Genomic DNA, 19581 nt, shown 5'->3' with positions numbered 1-19581 from the left:
TGGCTTCCGAACTCTGGTTAAGAACTCACTTGGTGAGAATGTCACAGCACGATGAAGTGACAACCAAAGGAGAAATTTGCACTGCCTTGATGGAACAGTTCAAGTTGGACGAACTTGCCGAGGAGTCCATTGTGAGTTTGCGGAAAGCCTATGGCAATACTCAAACAGTCATATTGCGATTACCAGTAGATGTAGCGCAGAAGTTATTGGCGGCCGGAGAGGTTCGAATCGGATGGGTTATTTGCCGCCTGCGAGAGCAGATTTCTCTAGAAAGGTGCTTCAAGTGCCTCGCGTTTGGTCACTTCGCAAAGGCATGCACCAACGGCATTGATCGGTCTGATCGATGCAGAAGGTGTGGGGAAAAAGTCCATATTGCTAACGCGTGCAATAGGTACCCCAAATATTTATTGTGCGAAGGAAGTGAGAGACGGGATTACCGGGATATTGCGATGAAGAAATGAGGTTTATTCAAATAAACCTCAATCACTGTAGGGTCGCTCAAGATTTACTCGACCACCTACGAATCCGAGGTGGAAACTGCCATCATTAGCGAACCCTGTAGAAACCGTCACGGTGGCATATGAGTTACAGATGAGTTACAGATTCGACTGGTGAAACGGCGGTATGGCCAAGCGGTCGACAAGCCCTACAATATAGCATGGGTCAGGTGGTTAGTGGCTTTGTGTGGGCAAAATTAATGGTATATTCATATTCAGCTACTACGCCCCACCGAGTCTCACACTGCCTGAGATTGAAAACCAGTTAGACGATCTTGTTCACGACGCAAGGGGGCGAGGTCCAACGGTGATAGCCGGTGACTTTAATGCGTGGGCTATCGAGTGGGGCAGCAAAGAGACTAACGGGGGGTTGATAATAGACGGAAAACTCAATTTTAAGCAGCACATAGAGCACACTTGCGAAAAAGCATCCACCACTAGTATGGCTCTCGCAAGTATTAAAGGGAGAGATCCATAAACACATGGCAGCAGCAATGGCACCAGTTAGAAAAGGGTCGTTGGACTTACAGGTTGATCTCTTCCAACGAGGAGTGGTTGGAGAGAAAGCATTGGGAGATCAATTATAATCTCACCCAGTTTCTTACCGGCCAGGGAGGATACCTGGACAGGTTTAAATTGGACACCTCACCTAATTGTCCACATTGCGACGGGGTCCCAGAGGACCCAGCACAGGTATTCTTCCAATGTCCTAGGTTCGTGGAAGAAAGGCGGAACCTAGAAGAAACTCTAGGTGAAGTGCTATCACCGGAAAATTTTGTCTGGATAAATGATTTTGAGCATTCATAAATAAAGAACTTAAGTAAAAAATTCTGTTCAAATGTTAAAAAATAGAAGTTGGGGTGCAGTTGGGAAGATTAAAACGGGGCAGTTCGGATTACATGTTTTCGATTCATCATCTCTTTATTTTTAGTATCAACATAAGGCATTTTTTACAATTTTCAATTATCATTAATAATCATTTACGGTTTGCTCTCTTAATTACATATCATAAAATTCACAATTAGTGTTTTTGTTGTGCTAACTTTTTTTCGCATTGAAACTTATTTATATAAAAATATATACATAGTACCTTAATTGCTAATGATATATAAGTGTTTATAATATAGATTTCACTAAAAGCACAAAATCCTTTTTTCTAGACCTTTACAAATCAATAAATGTACTTTTCTTGAGTTTCTATGACTTACTCCGATGCAAACTTACATTGTTTAATTATAAAAAATGCAATAATTGATTCTCGTTTATGCTAATCTCTAGTGATAAGAATTGTTGGTTTGATCAAATTAATATATTATACATTTAAGGATCAGATCTAAAAAATTACATTCATTAACTACTTGATTTTTATATGGTTTCCGTTGATCGTATGTACCATGTCCTGTGTAAATTAGGTCTATACAATATTAAATATTTACTTAAATAGAATTTTACTAAAATATATGCCGTGGTTCTGAACAAATTCGTATTAATTCAACTCTATTTGATGTAATTCGTATCATGTTTTACATCATGTCTAATTTCCAGCAATTGTATTTTTATTGATATTACATTTTATCAATCACAAGTTCTAGTTCTAGATGCTGCTTGGATGTGTTCTATGTATGTACAGCAGTTCGGGGGTCCTTTACATGAGAGAATGAAAATTGTTTTATTGTTTTTCGTATATATGTATGTACAATTATTAGTGATACTAGTGTTGAGCTTATTTGGCCTAGGCTGGGGTGTCCAAATAACATTTGTTTGAAAATACCACCAGTTGACTTTCATATAAAGTCCACAGACCGATCAAAGCTCTGTATTGTCCAGCATCCTTTTACTTCACATGTCAAACAATAGAAATGATGTGCCTCAATTATTAATCACCATAGATATTTGTTTTTAACTGAGATAAAAGTAAAAGTGAAAATTACATTGTTTCAGAATAATTAATTTCCCCTCCAATCACAACTAAGTAAAGATATGGAACAGACAATAGCCTGTTAATTTGGAGTCCAGTCAACTCTTTCTGGAAGAATTTGTTTGCCGTGCCTTTAAGAATTTTAGATAAAATGAACAGTTTCGGAAACAAATACCCTTCTCCTTTTAGGGTTACTCATTATGATATTAAATAGCAAATCAGGGAACGGCAGGCAAGACTAATAATTTTGATTTGAGGGAAATTGATCAAAATCGTTAAACTGATAGCTTGACTTGATATTTTTATTTTCAATATACAACATCATTGTTTATATAATATGTGATCGGACTTTCAGAAAATTTTAATTTGCATTTACTGAGGTTCCCATTGTTGGTCAACTCGAAGAAATCAACAAACAAATCAACATTCAATATAAATTAGTAAAGATTTTAATAGAATCAAATTATCTCTCCACAATATGTGAATTTTTTTTTGTCATGCTACAGGACTAAAAAAGCGAATTTCATTATATATCTCTAAATGGAAAGACGTGTTTTTAATGCTAAATAATTAACAACTAACACTGGATTACACTATCGTTTGTTACTTTTGTCATTTCACACTAAATTACAAAAAATGATTGTTCATTCAAAATATTCTCGTCTTTAATTCCATTCACAAAACACACGATTTGGTTGAAGTTTCTAATACACATACATTGTTGAATTTAACTGGGGAATTGATTTTTCACTAGACATAGAATAGTAAGCAACAAAGTCACTAGGAGACTACTGACTGCTGTTCTTGGTGAAGAACTCAGAACTGTAAAGAAAATTAGAAATAATTTTATTAAATTTGAATATATCAATCAGAAATAGTAGCTGTAGTGATTCTGAATCGTACCGTCATATTTTCGGAAAGAGCATAGTCCTATATAAATTGCTAAGAGGTATATTTTTAATACTGTAGCATTTATCCATAACTTCTTCAGAACAATCGTTAATTTTGCAGATAAATGTAACGTGTACCTAGTACGCAAGAGTAAGAGATAGTCAGAAAGACACCCAGATTCCACTTCCAAGAACAATCACAAATTCCGCTTTCACACGGCCATCTATCTCCTACGCAGATGCGTGCTGAGTTAAAACCCAACTTCCTCATCATCCCAACAGATAAATTCCCCGAATATCTCCAGCTCGGTTTTAATTGACTTCGCCAGAAAACCGCAAGAATTCCGGCAAGTGTTCAACGTAATAATTACTGCAAACGTCCAATACTTTAATACCTTTGACATCCGTCATATCCTATCCTTCTGCAACCAAGAGCAGACAAGTCCTTGTTCAGAATTATAGATGGTGACCTCAACCTGGTTCGATACACCGTCGAACAGGAACCACCATTTCCTAATCACCTCTGATCCCAATTTCAACCTATCCCACTTCAGCCCGTCCTTTCCCACCTTTACTATAAGATATCACCATTCCTACCTTAACCACTTCCTAATCAGCAGCAATCTAACCGTCGAACCCAATCACACCCCCTTTATAGAAACAGTCCACGGTATGAGTGACCACGATGCCGTGGTCTTAGATATCTCACTCCCTGATAAAATCATCCGGCCCTCCTCAACCTTAGTCCCTGACTTCCAGAAGGCGAACTAAAAACTCATCAACCGCACTCTCAAATCCAAACTTCAACCACTACTCCTCCCTTCCAACAAAACAGTTTCCAATGATACCATAAATTGGATAGTTGGTCAATATACTGCAATAATTCAGCAAATATGAGATAAATTGATACCATCTCGCTCCCTAAACTACCGCAACCTAATTTCTCACCCTAGTGATATCCTTGAGGATATCAAAAACAAGTGTACTCTAAGGCGGAGACTATTTAAAAAAAGATACTATCCGGAATCCTGTCGTCTTCGTGACGAAATCCATTCCCTCGATAGGACAATCCGCGATACAATCTTAACTCTTTAGAATTGAGCCCTGATACCTTCAGGGAATTCAGGAAAACTTGCCCTCGTCGAATTCTAACCGAAACATTTTCTTCCAACTCCAATGATCATGATGATGTTTCACCTATCCACTTGTCAGCGCAAGCATAGTGGAAGCTGTGATTGCCTCCAAAAACAGAAAATCAGTGAATCTTGACAAAATCCCTTCCACAGTTTTAAAACAAGTCGGGAAACCGGAAGCTGGACGCTTGAGGTATGAAAGGTATGAAAGGTTTTGTGTATTTCTTATATAAAGACATTTGAGTGTGCATTTGACCCATTTGTACGTAGCACGTAAGGTACGCATATATTATGTGAGAGTATCCACTCTCGAGTGATATTGACATTCATAGTCTTGAATTTGCAAAGAAGCGACAAATTTGACGTATTATAACTTTGTTAGTAATAGTGCTATTGCCACCAAACTTGGTAGAATTATGCTTTATGTTATAGTATATGCAAAACTTCGTGGTGCTAGGATGAACTTAAGGGGGGGGGGGGGGTTTGCAGCCAATTACTAAAATTTATAATAGTATACGATTATTGACTTTATTTGAAAGGATATATAGTGGCAGCCTCCTGTTTCTTTTCAAATTGCATCACTACAATACACAAATGATTGTAGTTGCAGCAGCGACATATCAGCACATAGTCGAGATGAAATCTGATTATTGATTTAATATTCTCGGAATTGCTGGAGATGCATAGAGCCTGGGAATACCTGGTCTATGCAAAGGATCCACTTCCGAAAATTCAATACACACTGTTTGGAATTTGTGGCGAACCTCAAGGGAGAGTTTAACCGGACGGTGAAAGAGAGTGCTTCGGTAATTACTGAAACTATTGCTTGCAGTGCGGCGTGGTGTTGTTAACGCCACCACCTCTGCCCCCATTAACTCTTGGTCACCACTCACTCCACAGTCACGTGCGCTAATTGTGGGAAACGCTCAACGAGTACCTGGTGTAACAAGGGGCGGTATGATGTTATACTTGCCCCGCCGTTATTTCATAGTAAAAGCGGATGGTCAAGACGTTCATTTCCGCAATCCACCTTGCTCGAACATGTGATGGGGAAGCACCGTCCTGGTAACCGTAAGGATAATAGTGGGAGGTTCCTCGATTTCTGTAACTTCCACCGCCTTGTCACTGGTGGCACATTGTTCGAGTGCAGAGACATACATAAGGTCAGTTGCGTTTCAATTGAATGACACCGTAAGAGCCACTAGATTGACCACTTCGCAATTAGCAGTAGATTCTCGAGTTGCCTTCTAGATATGCGTAACAAGAGAGGATCATCGTCTGATGGTTGCTTACCTTTGCTTTTGTGTTACGTCTGCCATTGTTCGCAAGTTTACCATCGACCGCTTGTATGATCCGGCTGTCGCTCGATAGTGGCAAAGTATGCTACTGATCAGACGGCAGATGTACTGAGAAACCCGCTTGAAAATATGGATGAGTATTGGCCTGCCATCAAAAATGCTCTTTCCTCGGGCGAAATGGTGGAAACGGATCGATGACCCTAAGGGATCAAACGCTGCGAGTGATGGCGAGCGTAACGCGTTCGAATTCCGATACCGAGCGAAATCTTGGGAAGTTCAGCGTAGTGTACGACGTGGCAAACGAAAATTTTCAATTGCGCTGGTCAAACCCGTTTTGGAGTCAACCCGTTGGGAAGTGTCGTCCCCCGTACCCGAAGAAGGCCATCAGACACGAGCCTGCGAGGGACTCATCTGAAGTGACACTTCCCACCGATCCTCACCGGTGGTTATCTGATATGATGAGAACCGAGACGGCTCCCTGAGAGCACATGTTGCAGGAGAATTCTTTAGGAATGTGCTCTTGCAGCGGGGAAAACGCAAAACTCGAATACACTGCGTCTATTCGAGAAAACTTTTTCATTGCCTTCACAGACTATCTTTAATTCCTCGGTAAAGAATACTATGTCGTAACCTTGCAACACGTCGCCGGTCTTCAATTTTGCGCTGATTGTAATGTCCACAGAAAAATTTCTCGTAAATTTCAGCTTGTGTGGGGCATAGTCCGTGGGGAATGCCCAGGTTTCCCGAGAGATTTCGTCTAGGATGTTACTATGGCCGTATAGCTTCGCTGTCCAACATCCGGATTCAGTTAGCCTGACGGCACTGCACGCTACAATGTATTTATTGTGGAGTTCTAAGAGGAGGAGGTGTAGGAGTACATTGAGATCATCTTCTGGACAGGACTTCAAGGCCTCAAAACCTGCCACCGCACAATAGAGCCGTATGCGAGGATGGGACGCACCACAGCTGTGTATATTCAGAGAACCATGCTCGACCGGAATTTCCATTTCTTTGCAAAGGTTCTCTTGCAGATATAGAACCCCTAGTTCTATGTTCAATCTCCAATTTAGCTTCGGACTCAGGATTACATCCAGATATCTTACTTTACTCACTTACTTACTTTACAATCCGGTTACCCTCATCTTGGTGATGAATAGCATCAGTTCCGTTGTGGTTGAATTTGTGCCGAGTCCGCATCTTGTCGCTCAAAGGAACACTTTCCCAACGCTCTTACCATGATGTCATTCATAATGGAGGAAAGTATCCCTGACACCAATATCATAGCATATGCACCCTTACCACGCTGCTGTCCAATATCCGTGAAAGTTCGTAGCGCCACATTGAGGCGTACCTCTGTTCACAATTCTTGCCAACTGGCTACCTCCTGGATCCGACTGAATTATCTTCGTCCTTAGCATGGATAATTTTCAATACGTAAGATATCCCTCCAATCCAATATGGTCAAGGCAAGGAAGCGAGCGTTGGCACTAACATTGTATTATAGAATGCTCCCTTTATATCTGGGAACGCAGCTAGGGTATATTCCTTGTGCTGCAGTGGCCGCTCAATCGTACCAATTACTTCGTAGAGAGCAGTTTCTGTGGATTTGCCTTTGAGGCCTCCTTAGGTGGATGTCCAGGACGCACTCTGTGGTTTTCAACACGAAAGGGGAGAGGCTGATTGGTCGAAAGTCATTCGCGGACTTATGGCCACATCTGCCAGCTTTCGGTATGAGAATCACTCGTGCGTGTCTTCAAAGCTGTAGCACGTATCCCAAAGAGATGCTGTTCCTGAAAATGTCGACAAGCTTGGCATAACCCTTTCCTGCTACTTCTGTAGGCTGCCATCTTGCACCGCTGGAGTGGCTGCATACCTCGCAAGCAAAGCTCTGACCCACAGTCTACCTCGCTTGTGGCAAAGTTCGACTAACGAAGCACCCTCAAAGTTTCGCCAAAAGATTCCGTCCAGGAGCCTTTCGACTTTTTAAGAAAGGAGGGCGCCTATGTTCCTTGGACAGAATCTTACTGAGCCTCGCAGATTTGTTGGTTCTGTGGATGGTAAACCATGAGTAATACAAAGCAGCGAGAGACGGCGAATGGTAAGATTAACCGACCGGTCCTCCAGATTCGGGACGCAAATTGAAAACCTATTAACAGATCGAAAATAAAACGACGACTGCGGCAACAGAAAAGTCACTTTGAGTTTGGAACCTGGAATGTGGAACTGGAACCGGTGCTCTTAGAGCACGACATTACTAGGCGGATGTTGGACAGCAGGCAGAGAGTGTGCAGATTCTTCATTGAAGAAAATCTTGCCAAGGTGTCTTCGTCTGAGATCTGAGGGTGCCGGGCAGCTGCATAAAAAATGCAGAGCCTCCTCCTCCTCCTCCTCACATTGCCTGCACATAGCCGAAACCACTACCCCAACCTTTTCCATATGGTAGTTTAAGGAGCAGTGTTCCATTAAAAGCCCTACTAGGGTTTTCATGTCCCACTTCTTAAGGGACAACCAAAAAGCCGCTCTAGTCGCCCTAGGCTCTTTTACAAGGATTTTCGCCTGCCGGCAAGAGTCCAAATTTCTCCACTCGGCTGCGTGAATCCTTGCAATTTCACCCTTCAGAGTAAACTTGACAGTAGATGGTCGAATTCCAAGATCTGGTTCTGGCCCTACCATTGTGGATCCAAACCCTCGGCGAGCCAGTCTGTCAACCTCCTCATTACCGGCGATGTTACAGTGCCCCGGCACTAACGGAAATCCTACGATACGTTAACGAATCCGGAATATTCCGTTAGACGGGGGACGCGAGTACAATGGGCAAACACGGCCTGAGTGCTCAGAAGCTGTAGCTTCTCCCCACCATACACACACACACACATACGCCCCGGCACCTACATCAGGAATGTTTCGTTCAGTCGGCCAAGTTTCAGCAACACCTGATGATAACTCGACACCAACTGGCTTGATATATCGTTGCCATTTAGTGCTGATAATGCCGCCCCACTATCGGAACAGATTCGAATGGTGCGACCCCTCCACTTTTGTCGTAGACATTCTTCTGCTGCCAATGAAATGGCAGCATGGTCATTTTTCCGAGGGGTCGGGCCAGTTCTTTAATCGAATTCTCCGAGAACACCCCTGCGCCCGATCCACCCTCCATGACCGACCCGTCGGTAAAGATTATTAGGCCTGTAATCTGAAAGGACTCATGGCCACTTGTCGACCATTCTTCTCTTTCGGTGATTTCGACAGTGTATGTCTTTTCAAAGACGAATCTGGAAACCATATGATCGGTCGGCATCAGGGCTACTGGATGGTTTTCATGGAATTTCCAGACAGACGCCTGACCGTGTGATTGGCCGCCTTTCCACGCCCCAATGGTATCGAGCCTATATGCGTCGTTGGTTGCTTACCGTTTCACCTCCAAGTGAATGGGGGGTAAATTTAGGATAGCTTCAAGTGTCGCAGTCGGCGTAGGCAACGCATATTACGCGCTCATCTGTTTTAGAAGACGATGTTTCTCGACCAAGAAGAGTGGAGACGAAGAGTTCGGAGGGATAAAGTAAGATTATCGAACTGTATCACTGCATCACTGAAGAAGACCTTGGCAATCAGTTCACCCATCGCTAACACAGTGTCACATTGTTACCTCTCCTGATCTGCGTGCTCGATGAAAGGGGAAACCTTCGTTGATGTATAGCGCTGCACTATTATTGTTCGCATTAACCTGGCCTAGAATCTTGCAACCAAGATACTCTCAGAGATCGACTCCCGGGTTATGGAAGCGCACCCTGTGGTCACACTGTTAGATATTACTAATTATGTAGTTCAAGTAACAACTATGGCAACTGCTGGAGCGACTGTAAATACATTAACATCTGGTATCGTACACACCTACATCATCAAAAGTAGTCAATTAGCGTTTATCATAACTCAATATGTTTATTTCCGGAATTAAATATCAATATTGTTGTGGCGTACATTATCTGTATCCAAACATTTCCTGAACGATAGGATAAGAGCCATTAATTTATCACTCCGTGTAGGTATGTATAAATATAAGGGAATGTGGGTGGGTTTCGACTTGGCTGGGGGTTCAATCTGGGTAATTGCATATATCCTAATATCGAATGCTATCCGGGTACAATAGAAACCTTGAAAGGCCATCGTCGGTTAGTGATCCTATTTTAAGATTTATCTAAATATTTTGACTTAGTCAACTTTTTTCCTGTATTAAATGCTTGTATCTGAATAAAATATTCATGATTTACTTGATTTCGGTCTCCTATCTCCACATCAGCGACCTTGACATGTTGATATTTTGATAGACTAATGGAAACATATATGGCAAGGGATGTTGTCAAGGGTTGCGGCGAAATCCACGTGAACGTGGTGGAAGTATAAAGTTCTTTCAGGAGCACTTTCAAGTTCTTTTGAATTAGGAATTTAAATTTTGGGAAGATGTAAGCGTAGTTTAGCTTTCCATAACTGTATTGTTGATATTTTGTATCTTGGTAACAATTGACTCTAATTTTGGATGTGTTTTGTCACTATTTATTGACAAAGGAATGTATTTCCTTTATAATCGCTCTTCAATCTAAATATAGTTATACTTTACCGGATCAATACCGAAATCACTAAGCCTGCATATAATCAAATTGGAACTTTCCTCAATTCAACCAAAATACCGATTAGCCCTTCCTGAGCTCTACACTCTGCAAATGTACACAATCAATACATAATGGTCGTAGCCGTCGGTCGGTCTACACTCGCTGGTGCCACGTAATTATTTGTAATTACTACCCAATCAAACAGAACTTGGTAACAACTCTTCCACAAACTTTCCCAGGACAACTTGAATGAGTGAACGAACAGAAAACAGAGAGAAACTTTTTCATTTATTTGGCTGACATTTTCCTGGTAATATGTGTAGCTTGTCCTTTTATTGGAAGTGCTCGTTCCGTCTCCGACTTGCTCAGAGTCTACAAAGGGAATCGTTCAGTGTGTCATTTACCACTTCATTAGTTAAACTTTCCGTCTCAAATCGAAGTTTAGATAAATATTGGCTCGCACTGGTAACGCGGAGCTAGCGCAGGATGAAGGACATTCAGGTAAGAAATCACCACCTGTTTACTTCACGTGTACAAGGGCTGCCAGAAGATTAAAAACGACTTGATTTGATTTGAATGCGGAGAATTTGATATTGGTTTTACTTGATGTTTTCTGTCTATTTCAAAGAGGGAACCTTTGTGGGGCTTTTCAAACCTTTCACCCTAGCCTTATTTGCGACTTCGACTCTTGATTCTTGGTTCTAACTATTTTCATTCAACTTACTTTCCCACAGTAAGTTATGGGAGAGCCAGACTTTATTTTTTCACTTACCTAGGAGCATTGCTTCCCGATTATCAATCAGACCTGGTCCCGGCCTCCTTTGCACCACGCTCTCTCGGTCACCTTGCCAGAGGATTGGGGACACACTGGCAACACATTTAACTCGCATTGCACCATCTTGGAAGTGTCGAGCGTCAACGACAAGTTGAAGTCCTAAAATCGATGTTACAAGTCCGTGCTGGTGAACGGTATTGTTATAGTGGATTAGGGTGCTCGGTTGAATCACCTATAAAGAAACAAAAAAGAATTTTGAACAAATGGTGAGAATGAAAACGACACGAGATTATTTATTAAAACAATCAACTAGAAAGCCTGGTTGTCACATACGTACATATGTTACATAAATCTGTGTATTGAAGCAAGGACGAATTGAGAATGAGCACCAATAGAAATCGGAATCAGTGTTCGGTTTATCATAGACCTGACCCATTGAAATAGTGGTTATAAGGAATTATTTTTCAATATCTTTAATCAAATTCTGAAAACGAGACTTACTATTTTTTTGGGGCACAAATTTTGAACTCTCACTCCCTTAAGTTTCATCCAGTATTAAAAATATTATCAGCTTCAAAAAGTACTAATTGAGACCTTTCATTTGATATCCTACACGACCATATTTTGTCAAAAAAGTTTAACACCCCCCTTTCTCACATGTATGGGGAGCCCTCTTTAAAATCAATAGGAAATGACACCACTCGCTGTATGTAAAGGGATTCGCAGATCACATATTCTCACCAATAGCCTCAGCTGTTTCCGGCTAAATCGTGTGTGACAGCCAGACAGAGAGATAGTCAGACGAGGTATGAAATGAGCCACACTTCTCCGCTTCTCTCTAATAGAGAATCCCCAGAGCGAACTACAAAGCGAAGGAAGGGGAAAACATAACCGGCGCAATCAACAATCTCGCCTAGTGAACGTGTACTGAACCATCTGGAGAAACGCATGAATGAGTCTACTCGGATTAAAGTAGAGAAAAAAGGAAGACTGCAAAAAAGATCGCGGCCAGATGCGCTGAGTATAAAAGCAAAATACGAGTTGACCTATTGACCTAAGCGAAAGGTTAAGGCAGACGGTTCCCTCCTGGACTTGAGTGAAGAAGTGAACTAAATAAGACGCACACAAAATAGCAATTTACTCCTTGAGCTTAGGCCTAGGGTCTCACGATCTCTATAAGAAGGGAGAAGCATCACTGGGCACAGTAGCGGAGGTAAAGGTAAATCAGGTTTCAATGCTGATTGAGTGCAAGGACCTAGATGAGATCACCACAAACGCGGAAATCTGCGAAACCTTAATAATCCAATTTGGGCTAGATTCAATCTTTAAGTCCAATGTGATCAGGCTATGTAATGTACATGGTGGTACTCACAGTAGCCTTGCCATTCGAAGCAGTGAAAAGACCTATTCCTGTTGACAAAATTTGCGCTGGCTGGGTCAGCTGTGGATTGCGAGAGCAGATATCGCTAAAAAGGTGTTTCAAATGCCTTGGGTGTAGATACATTTCGAGAAACTATGCAAACAAGTACGATAGGTGTAAGAAGTACTGTAGAAGGGCATATTGCCAAAGAAGCAATGCGAATGCCTACTATGCAGGGAAGCACAGGAGAGTAGCATCGACCATATCACATGAAGCTACAAGAAGGCGATTTCAGCTTTTCGAATATAAAGTTCCTACAGCTGCATTTAAACTATTTTGAGGCAGCTCACGATCCGCTATCCTAAAGAGTGCTTAAAAATAAAATTGACATTACCATCACATGTGTCCGGATGGCTCAAGTGGTTAGAGCATTAGGCTGTCTCTCTCTCTCAGACAATTATGTTATCGTGACTGGATGTCGGATATCAGTCGATGAGTCAAATCAGAGTAGTAATTTCGGCGAGCGCAATGCTGACACACATTAGTGTTTTTACACCAGACAGAAGCGGAAAAACTGCAATCTGAAACTGTGGAAACAGAACAATGGAACACACGAACATTGAGAGGAAAAACTGCAATCAGCTATCTCTAGAAAAAAATGAACACTTCAATAGGTTATGCAAGGAAGTGGATTTCGACCCTTGGGGAGGTGCATACAAGGCAGTCATAGCATCAATCAAGGGTAGGCGCTCACCAACCCTGATTTGCTACGGAATACCATTAGCACCCTCTTTCCAAAATTTTCAAATGAATCGAACCTGCTCACTGTCCAGATAGATTCCTATGAAACTCTTGAGGTAACCACTGAAGAATTCCTGGAAACCACAAAAAAATTGTGGAAAATAAAGCCCCAGGCCTAGATAGAATTCCGAATAAAACTCTAGTAGTGGCCGTTAAAATAGACCTGTACCGATCACAGAAAGGGAGGGTGGCCTCTCAGGTAGGCAGTTCAGATTCCGAAAGACAAGATCTACTGTCAATGCGATCAATACGGTGACGAAAATTGTTGAGGAAGCAGTTGAGACCAATAAATCTTGCACGTTAGTTAGAATGCTTTCAATGTTGCAAAATGGAGCAAAATAATTGCGGGTTTAGCCAAATTGACTGCTTCCAAATACCTGGTGCGCATAGTCATAAAATTCCTCCGGGAGAGGCCATTATGTTACTATTCAGACGATGGACCTAAGCCATATAGAACAGTCTGCGGGGTTCTACAAGGACCACTTCTCGGTCCTCCCTTGTAGATAATTGTGTATCATGGAGTTTTGGAGCGAAGGAAGCAAACTAAAATTCAAACCCGATCTTCAGAATTTAGCAACAAAGGCTTCCGGGGTTGTTACATTGTTGGGAAGAATGTTATCAAATCAGCCGTTGACTCGTTGTCTCGAGAGTTGTCAGCTCCATATTGCTTTATGCAGCTCCAGTCCAGGTATCGGGATTAAAGGTAGAAGCAAGTAGAAGAAAAATCCCAGCCTCATATCGAGTACATTGCGAACGTCGTGCACTTACCCTACAACATTAGACGAAGCAGCATGTATGATAGCAAACATGATCCCCATCGACCTATTGGCGAACGAGGGTCATGCGACATGATTCCGGGCGATGTGGTGCATGTTGCTTTTAGCTGCCTGAGGTTTACCGCAGACAGAGTGGCGACGAAAATTGACTCCCGGCATAGCGACTGCTGTGTAGGCGGGACACGGCGAAGAAAGTGCTAAAAAAGTTCATTAGGAGTAAACTCGTTGAAGCGATACATACTGCGGGGACTTATCTCGACGTCTCAAGCGCTTCCAATAATAGTCTGTTAGGACTCGACATGCCAGAAAAATCGTGCCTAGTCGATTATTCGAATAAAGTTGCAGCATTTGTTGCCGGATACACTGTTGAAGACTTCACATATTGATGCGACGGATAAGCGGATGGATGGTTTCAGCTTTTTCGCTGGAAAAAGGCGGAGGGGGTCACCTTAACCAGAAAAAGAGTCCCTACCTTGCGTCCCATATCAATCGGCGAGTTGACTATAGAATCAAAATGGTTAAACACATTGGTTTATTGCCCGACTCGGAGATGAACATCTTCGAGCAAATCGAAGCAGCAACAGGTGAGGCTGCAGCTTGAGTCCCAGCCTTAAGTCGGCCAACGGCGAATGTTGGGAATACTATATCTACCGGGATCATCTTCTTATGGGAGCAGTGTGGCCTGATCTACTCAACGGCATCGAGATGTGGGTCGATGCTCTTAGTAAGGAGGTGTATCGTAAGCGCGTTTCCCAGTTACAGAGACGAGAAGTTTTGTGAGAAATATCTGTCAATTGAACAGATTCAGTGATCAGTGATCCCGGTGCCTTCCATGCTAAGGAACGTAAAGACATCTTCCGCTGGAAGGGTGAAGACTTAAAGGAGGTGGAGGTGAAAAACGGCAACGTACACTAAATGGGTGGCAACTATCATGAGCCAAGAAGTACATGAACTGCGCGGCTCATCCGCAACTTGAATCCGTGGCTGAATGCAAAGCATGATGAGATTGATTATTTCCTTACCTAATAAAATTGGGAAGATACGATCTCTAGAGTGTGTTTTCAGCAATGCAGTGGTGGACGCCGCCGATCAAAACAGTTTCTCTTGTGAAAGGCGAGATGGATTTTGCCAGGAACTAAAAGTAAATACAAAGGAGATCTCCCCCGGGAACACCATCAGGAAGATGCGGAAGACCGCTGGCATATGAAGTCATTCTAGTTGTGAAAAAGATTTAGCTTGACTGGTTGAGAGAGTGGATGGTAAATGGTTCCCTGAACTGACAACTCCCGTTCCTCTTCTGTTAAAGAAAGGAATTCCCTGACGTCAAAGCCTCCTGAGCCAGGAGAGCGGCAGGGTAAGGTCGAAGTAATGTATGAAAGGGGTGCAGGCAAATTATCTGATGACGGGGAGTTTTCTAGTTGATAGTCTGAGGACGTATCGTTGCCGGAGTCCAATACTCTGTGCGTAAACACATTGATCTACTCGACTCACAAAAGAGTTTGTTGGAGGATTTCTTCGTCAGACAGTGCCTGAACATTTTCGTCTCTTGTTCTTTGAAGTCAATGTGTGATGCCCTCATTTGTAGGGGTAACACCTGCCTCACATTTCCCTGGAAGCTTTTGCACAAATTGGGAAGTCAATCCTAAAGTGGTTGGTCATACCTTCTTCCACGAATACTGAACCACATTTTACTGTATTGCAAATGTTAGATAGATTAAAAACGAGGCCTTTAATGTTGGTTTAAAAAAAATATTAATTCAATCAGTTTACTTTGTTATATCAAAAGAAGTGATTTTTTTGTAATCAGTTTTTATCAGCTTGGAAAAAACTTTTCTGGTAATGGATTCGTGGATCCTATGAGCGATACCACGAGCGCCTAGTTGTGAAGAAAATTCTGCTCAATAGCTGCTCAATAATTTGTATGGGTGAAAAATCTAAAATCGCAGTATCTATGGTAGAAAAAAATATGTAGCAGACTCTGTTTCAGATGGAGCAATGGCGTAGGCAGCAGACTCTGTTTCAGATGGAGCAATGGCGTAGGCCATGAACGTCAGACAGCTTTTAGCGATTTCGAATTGCTGAACCTCCGGGCAAAACTGGGATATCTGGAGTTCCCTACTGTGGTAGGCCTACACCGGACACCGGTTGTTGTGCCATTGATGATGATGATGATAAATATCAGTCGCAATTTGGATCTTTACTCTCCATGGGCACTTTGGTCGAATGAGTGCACAAAAGTTTTGTGCGGCTACATCCTCCAAAATAACCCACATTCATCCACCTTGAATTCCTCCAGAAAGGGTCTCGTGGCAAGCGCATCGTTAGATATTATTTCTCCTGTTGAAATTAAAGGATGGATTCTCTCTTTACTTATTTTGTTTGTGTAAAGCTTTTTCACGAAGAATGTCACGCGATAGTAGTTTGTGATGGCCATTTCTTGTAAAAACCACGAGAATAATGCTTTTTCGATTTTTGGATACTCACTCACCCTCGAAGTTTCTCTCAGTAGTATTATCATAGTCCGGTTGACTTCGATGTAGGAAGTAGTCTACCGTCCAAAGCCGTACACCCGTTCCTGGTTGGCAATGGATACTCCTTTGCATAATTTGACCCTCCAAGCTGGGGCCTAATAATACACTCAAAGTCTTCCCTGCTTTTCGTTCGAGACGGCTAAAAGGACAGAAATAGATGGGCTGGCTGGTGCGCACGCTCCTCGGCAATTATGTCGAGAGTCCTCAGAATGTATGAAAATTTTAACAATATAAACTGAAGATTGTGGATCTTAGCGAGGTAAGATAGATCGAGTCTGGATAGTACTCCTATTCCTCGTCCGGCAATACGCATTTGTACTATAGAGAGCTACATGGTAGCAGATGCGGATTCCGTGTCGGATTGTCTTTGACGAGAGGCTTGTCACTAGTGACACATTGTTCGAGCATAGAGCTTACCATAAAGTTGCGATCTGCAGTAGGTTTAGGAATTGTTCCTGGATGTGCATAACAAGAAAGGCGCTGGTTTCGGTTTCAAAGAAGATCATGATCTGTTCGTCGTTTGCGTGTTGTGTCCGCCACTTACGACTCCCAAGTTCAGCATCCACCGCTTGATATATCCAGTTGTCGCCAAGCAGTAGGATATTTTGCTGATAGATAGATAGATAGATAGATAATCGAGTAACCTGTATTAGAATATCGATACGTGTGAGGACGGCGTACAAAATGCTCTTTTCTCTGGTGTTATGCCGATTGTCGGTCTCCCCCCGAAGATTCGTCGTTGGATCTGATTGACCGCGGACTCGTGGCAGCGCATCGGTCAAAGGAAGGGGATCTGCTACTCCCACTCGTACTTAAATTCTGCGAATCCTAGACACTTCTCAGAGATTCAAAGAGGGGTATGATTGTTAAGACTGCGAAGAAGGGCACTGGTTTTAAGTGTTACAATTGGAGGGGTGCTGCGCGTTTGCTACCGTCCCGAAGATAAAAGCTAAAACAATTCTGCAATACATCAAAGAGCATCTCGAAAGCGGGATCCATAGAGAGTAGACTGCGGCTTCCGCTGCTGATCCTCTGAAATCAAATCTTCACCTGCTTTTCATCAATTTCGAGAAAGCTTTCAACAGTGTGAACAAGAAATGGATCTAGCGCGCTCTACCCAAGAGAGACGACATATGATGACGCAAATGACCCATGCTGCACCAAGGCAAGAGTTCAGTGGGATTTGAGATACAAATGTGGATGCCGTCAGGATTGCATCTTGTAATCGATATTATTTCTTTTTGTTGTTGGTGATGTTCTTCAAGTTGCCTTGTCTGAAGGACGTGGAGGAATTCATTGGACGATGAGACGGAACTGGATGTCGCCTGACTTATTAACAGCACAAGATTCACTTTCACTGCATTAGTTAAAATCTGAAAATGCAGATATCTCGACACCAAGATCGAGTTGATACTGTTCTATGCTAATGTCCTTTCTGTGTTCCATGATGCAAATAGCACATGCAAATCGATCGCTATTGTTACTCGAAAGTTGCAAGGCTTCATGGACATTTATCTGCGACTCAGCATCGGAGTATGCTGGTCTGATACAATTTCGAATAGGAAGCATTCTCGGTGAACAAGCTAGAGAGAGAGGTACCCGTCGATAATCTGATCGGAAGGTGGAAGTGACAGTAGATAGGTCACATATTAGGGAGGGGCGTAAATTCCATTACTGGCTTCGCCATGCAGTGGGACCTACTGATCTAAGTTGGCCGACCAGCGGGTCACCCGAAAATTGCTTGGCATGGAACAGTAGAGGAAGAGTGTGGGCGTTTCGGGAAGTCTTGTGGGAAGTGAAGTGGACCGGATGCGATGACGCGCTGTAGCTCACCAAAGGGTGAATTCCAACCATTTAGAAACTGGAAGGGAATCACCAATTTGAAGATTATTTACTACGTGAAATTTACTATAATATCGGAATTCTTCACCTATATCCTTTTTATCTACTTCCCGAGGAGTCTCAATTTTTGGAAATGCCGAAATTCAAATCCTCCTTGTCAAACCTACGTCATTTTACAATTCAGTGCCAACAATTGAATCTCATACAAGCCAATATCAGAATTATGTCCGTATCTATTTCTAAAATAAGATTGATAAGAGTTCTGGATTGCGGAATCCTCCAAATATATTAAGAATATATTAGTTCTTGAATCTGTTTGCCCGGAAAGCTTATAAGTTTAATATTGGAATGGTCTCCGCATCGTTGTTTTCAAGAAGCGTATTACAGGACATACAGCGGCTATTCATCTTTCATTCGGGATCGGATGCTCCACTCAGATGATTGCAACGTTTCCAAAAAGCAGTAAACATCTATTATATAAAGACTTTAGAGCCTTCTCGATTCGATTGAACTCCGACTTCCGTACCCTTATCCTCACTTAAATTAAGAGCACGTTTAAAATTCCTTATTTGTATTGCCAGAACTGCTCTATCCTATGATTCAGTTCGTCATCCTGGCAAACCATTACCGAATGAAAATACACTATCAATACTGCTGGGATGAGACTCTTCTCTCATATGCAGGGATCCTCCTTCCTTGCGGCCAGAGAGAAAGATAAGAATCCACAAAGCCATCGAAGGCATTCAATTTTGTCATTGAAAATTAGAGTTCGTACCAGCACGTCCTTCATTCCAAAATGGGCAACAATAAAGGCTTTTATTTTCTTTTCACTGGAGGTTTCCTCACGAATTTTCATTTCCTATTTTATAACACAAGGAATACAATGTAGTCCATTTAAAGTGAAACATCCGCTCCATTTTGTTGCCAAAATATTATTTATTTTGATAGTTTTCTTCTTCCTTTCCGTGACCGTGGTTGTTGTCATTGTGGAGTTCACATTCTCTTTGTAATCATTCTTTTTCGATTTTTGGTCCAGGTCATCAGATAGGGGATGAATCTGAATGGTATTGACAGAATTTTAATGATGCGACACCACCGTAAGCCGCCGAAACGCTCCTTGAATTTAAATGAACCAAAAGGATGCACAATGGCA

General features: G+C 42.2%; 1 protein-coding gene across 1 annotated transcript in view; it reads right to left on the bottom strand.

Annotated features, from left to right (window-relative positions):
* Positions 1–2671: 2671 nt before the first annotated feature.
* Positions 2672–19581, bottom strand: part of LOC119652995 — a 242139-nt gene continuing 225229 nt past the window's right edge. The window contains exons 6-7 of the mRNA XM_038057422.1: positions 11116–11350; positions 2672–3237 (exon numbers count right to left, since the gene is read on the bottom strand). Of these exons, the coding sequence (XP_037913350.1) occupies positions 3143–3237; positions 11116–11350 (330 nt within the window). The 3' untranslated portion in view covers positions 2672–3142. The remainder of the gene's footprint in view (positions 3238–11115; positions 11351–19581) is intronic.

This window comes from Hermetia illucens, chromosome 3 (assembly GCF_905115235.1).
Source record: "Hermetia illucens chromosome 3, iHerIll2.2.curated.20191125, whole genome shotgun sequence".
Classification (NCBI taxonomy): Eukaryota; Metazoa; Arthropoda; class Insecta; order Diptera; family Stratiomyidae; genus Hermetia; species Hermetia illucens.
The sequence above is the reverse complement of the archived record's forward strand: the minus strand, read 5'-3'. Positions and strand labels throughout refer to the sequence as shown.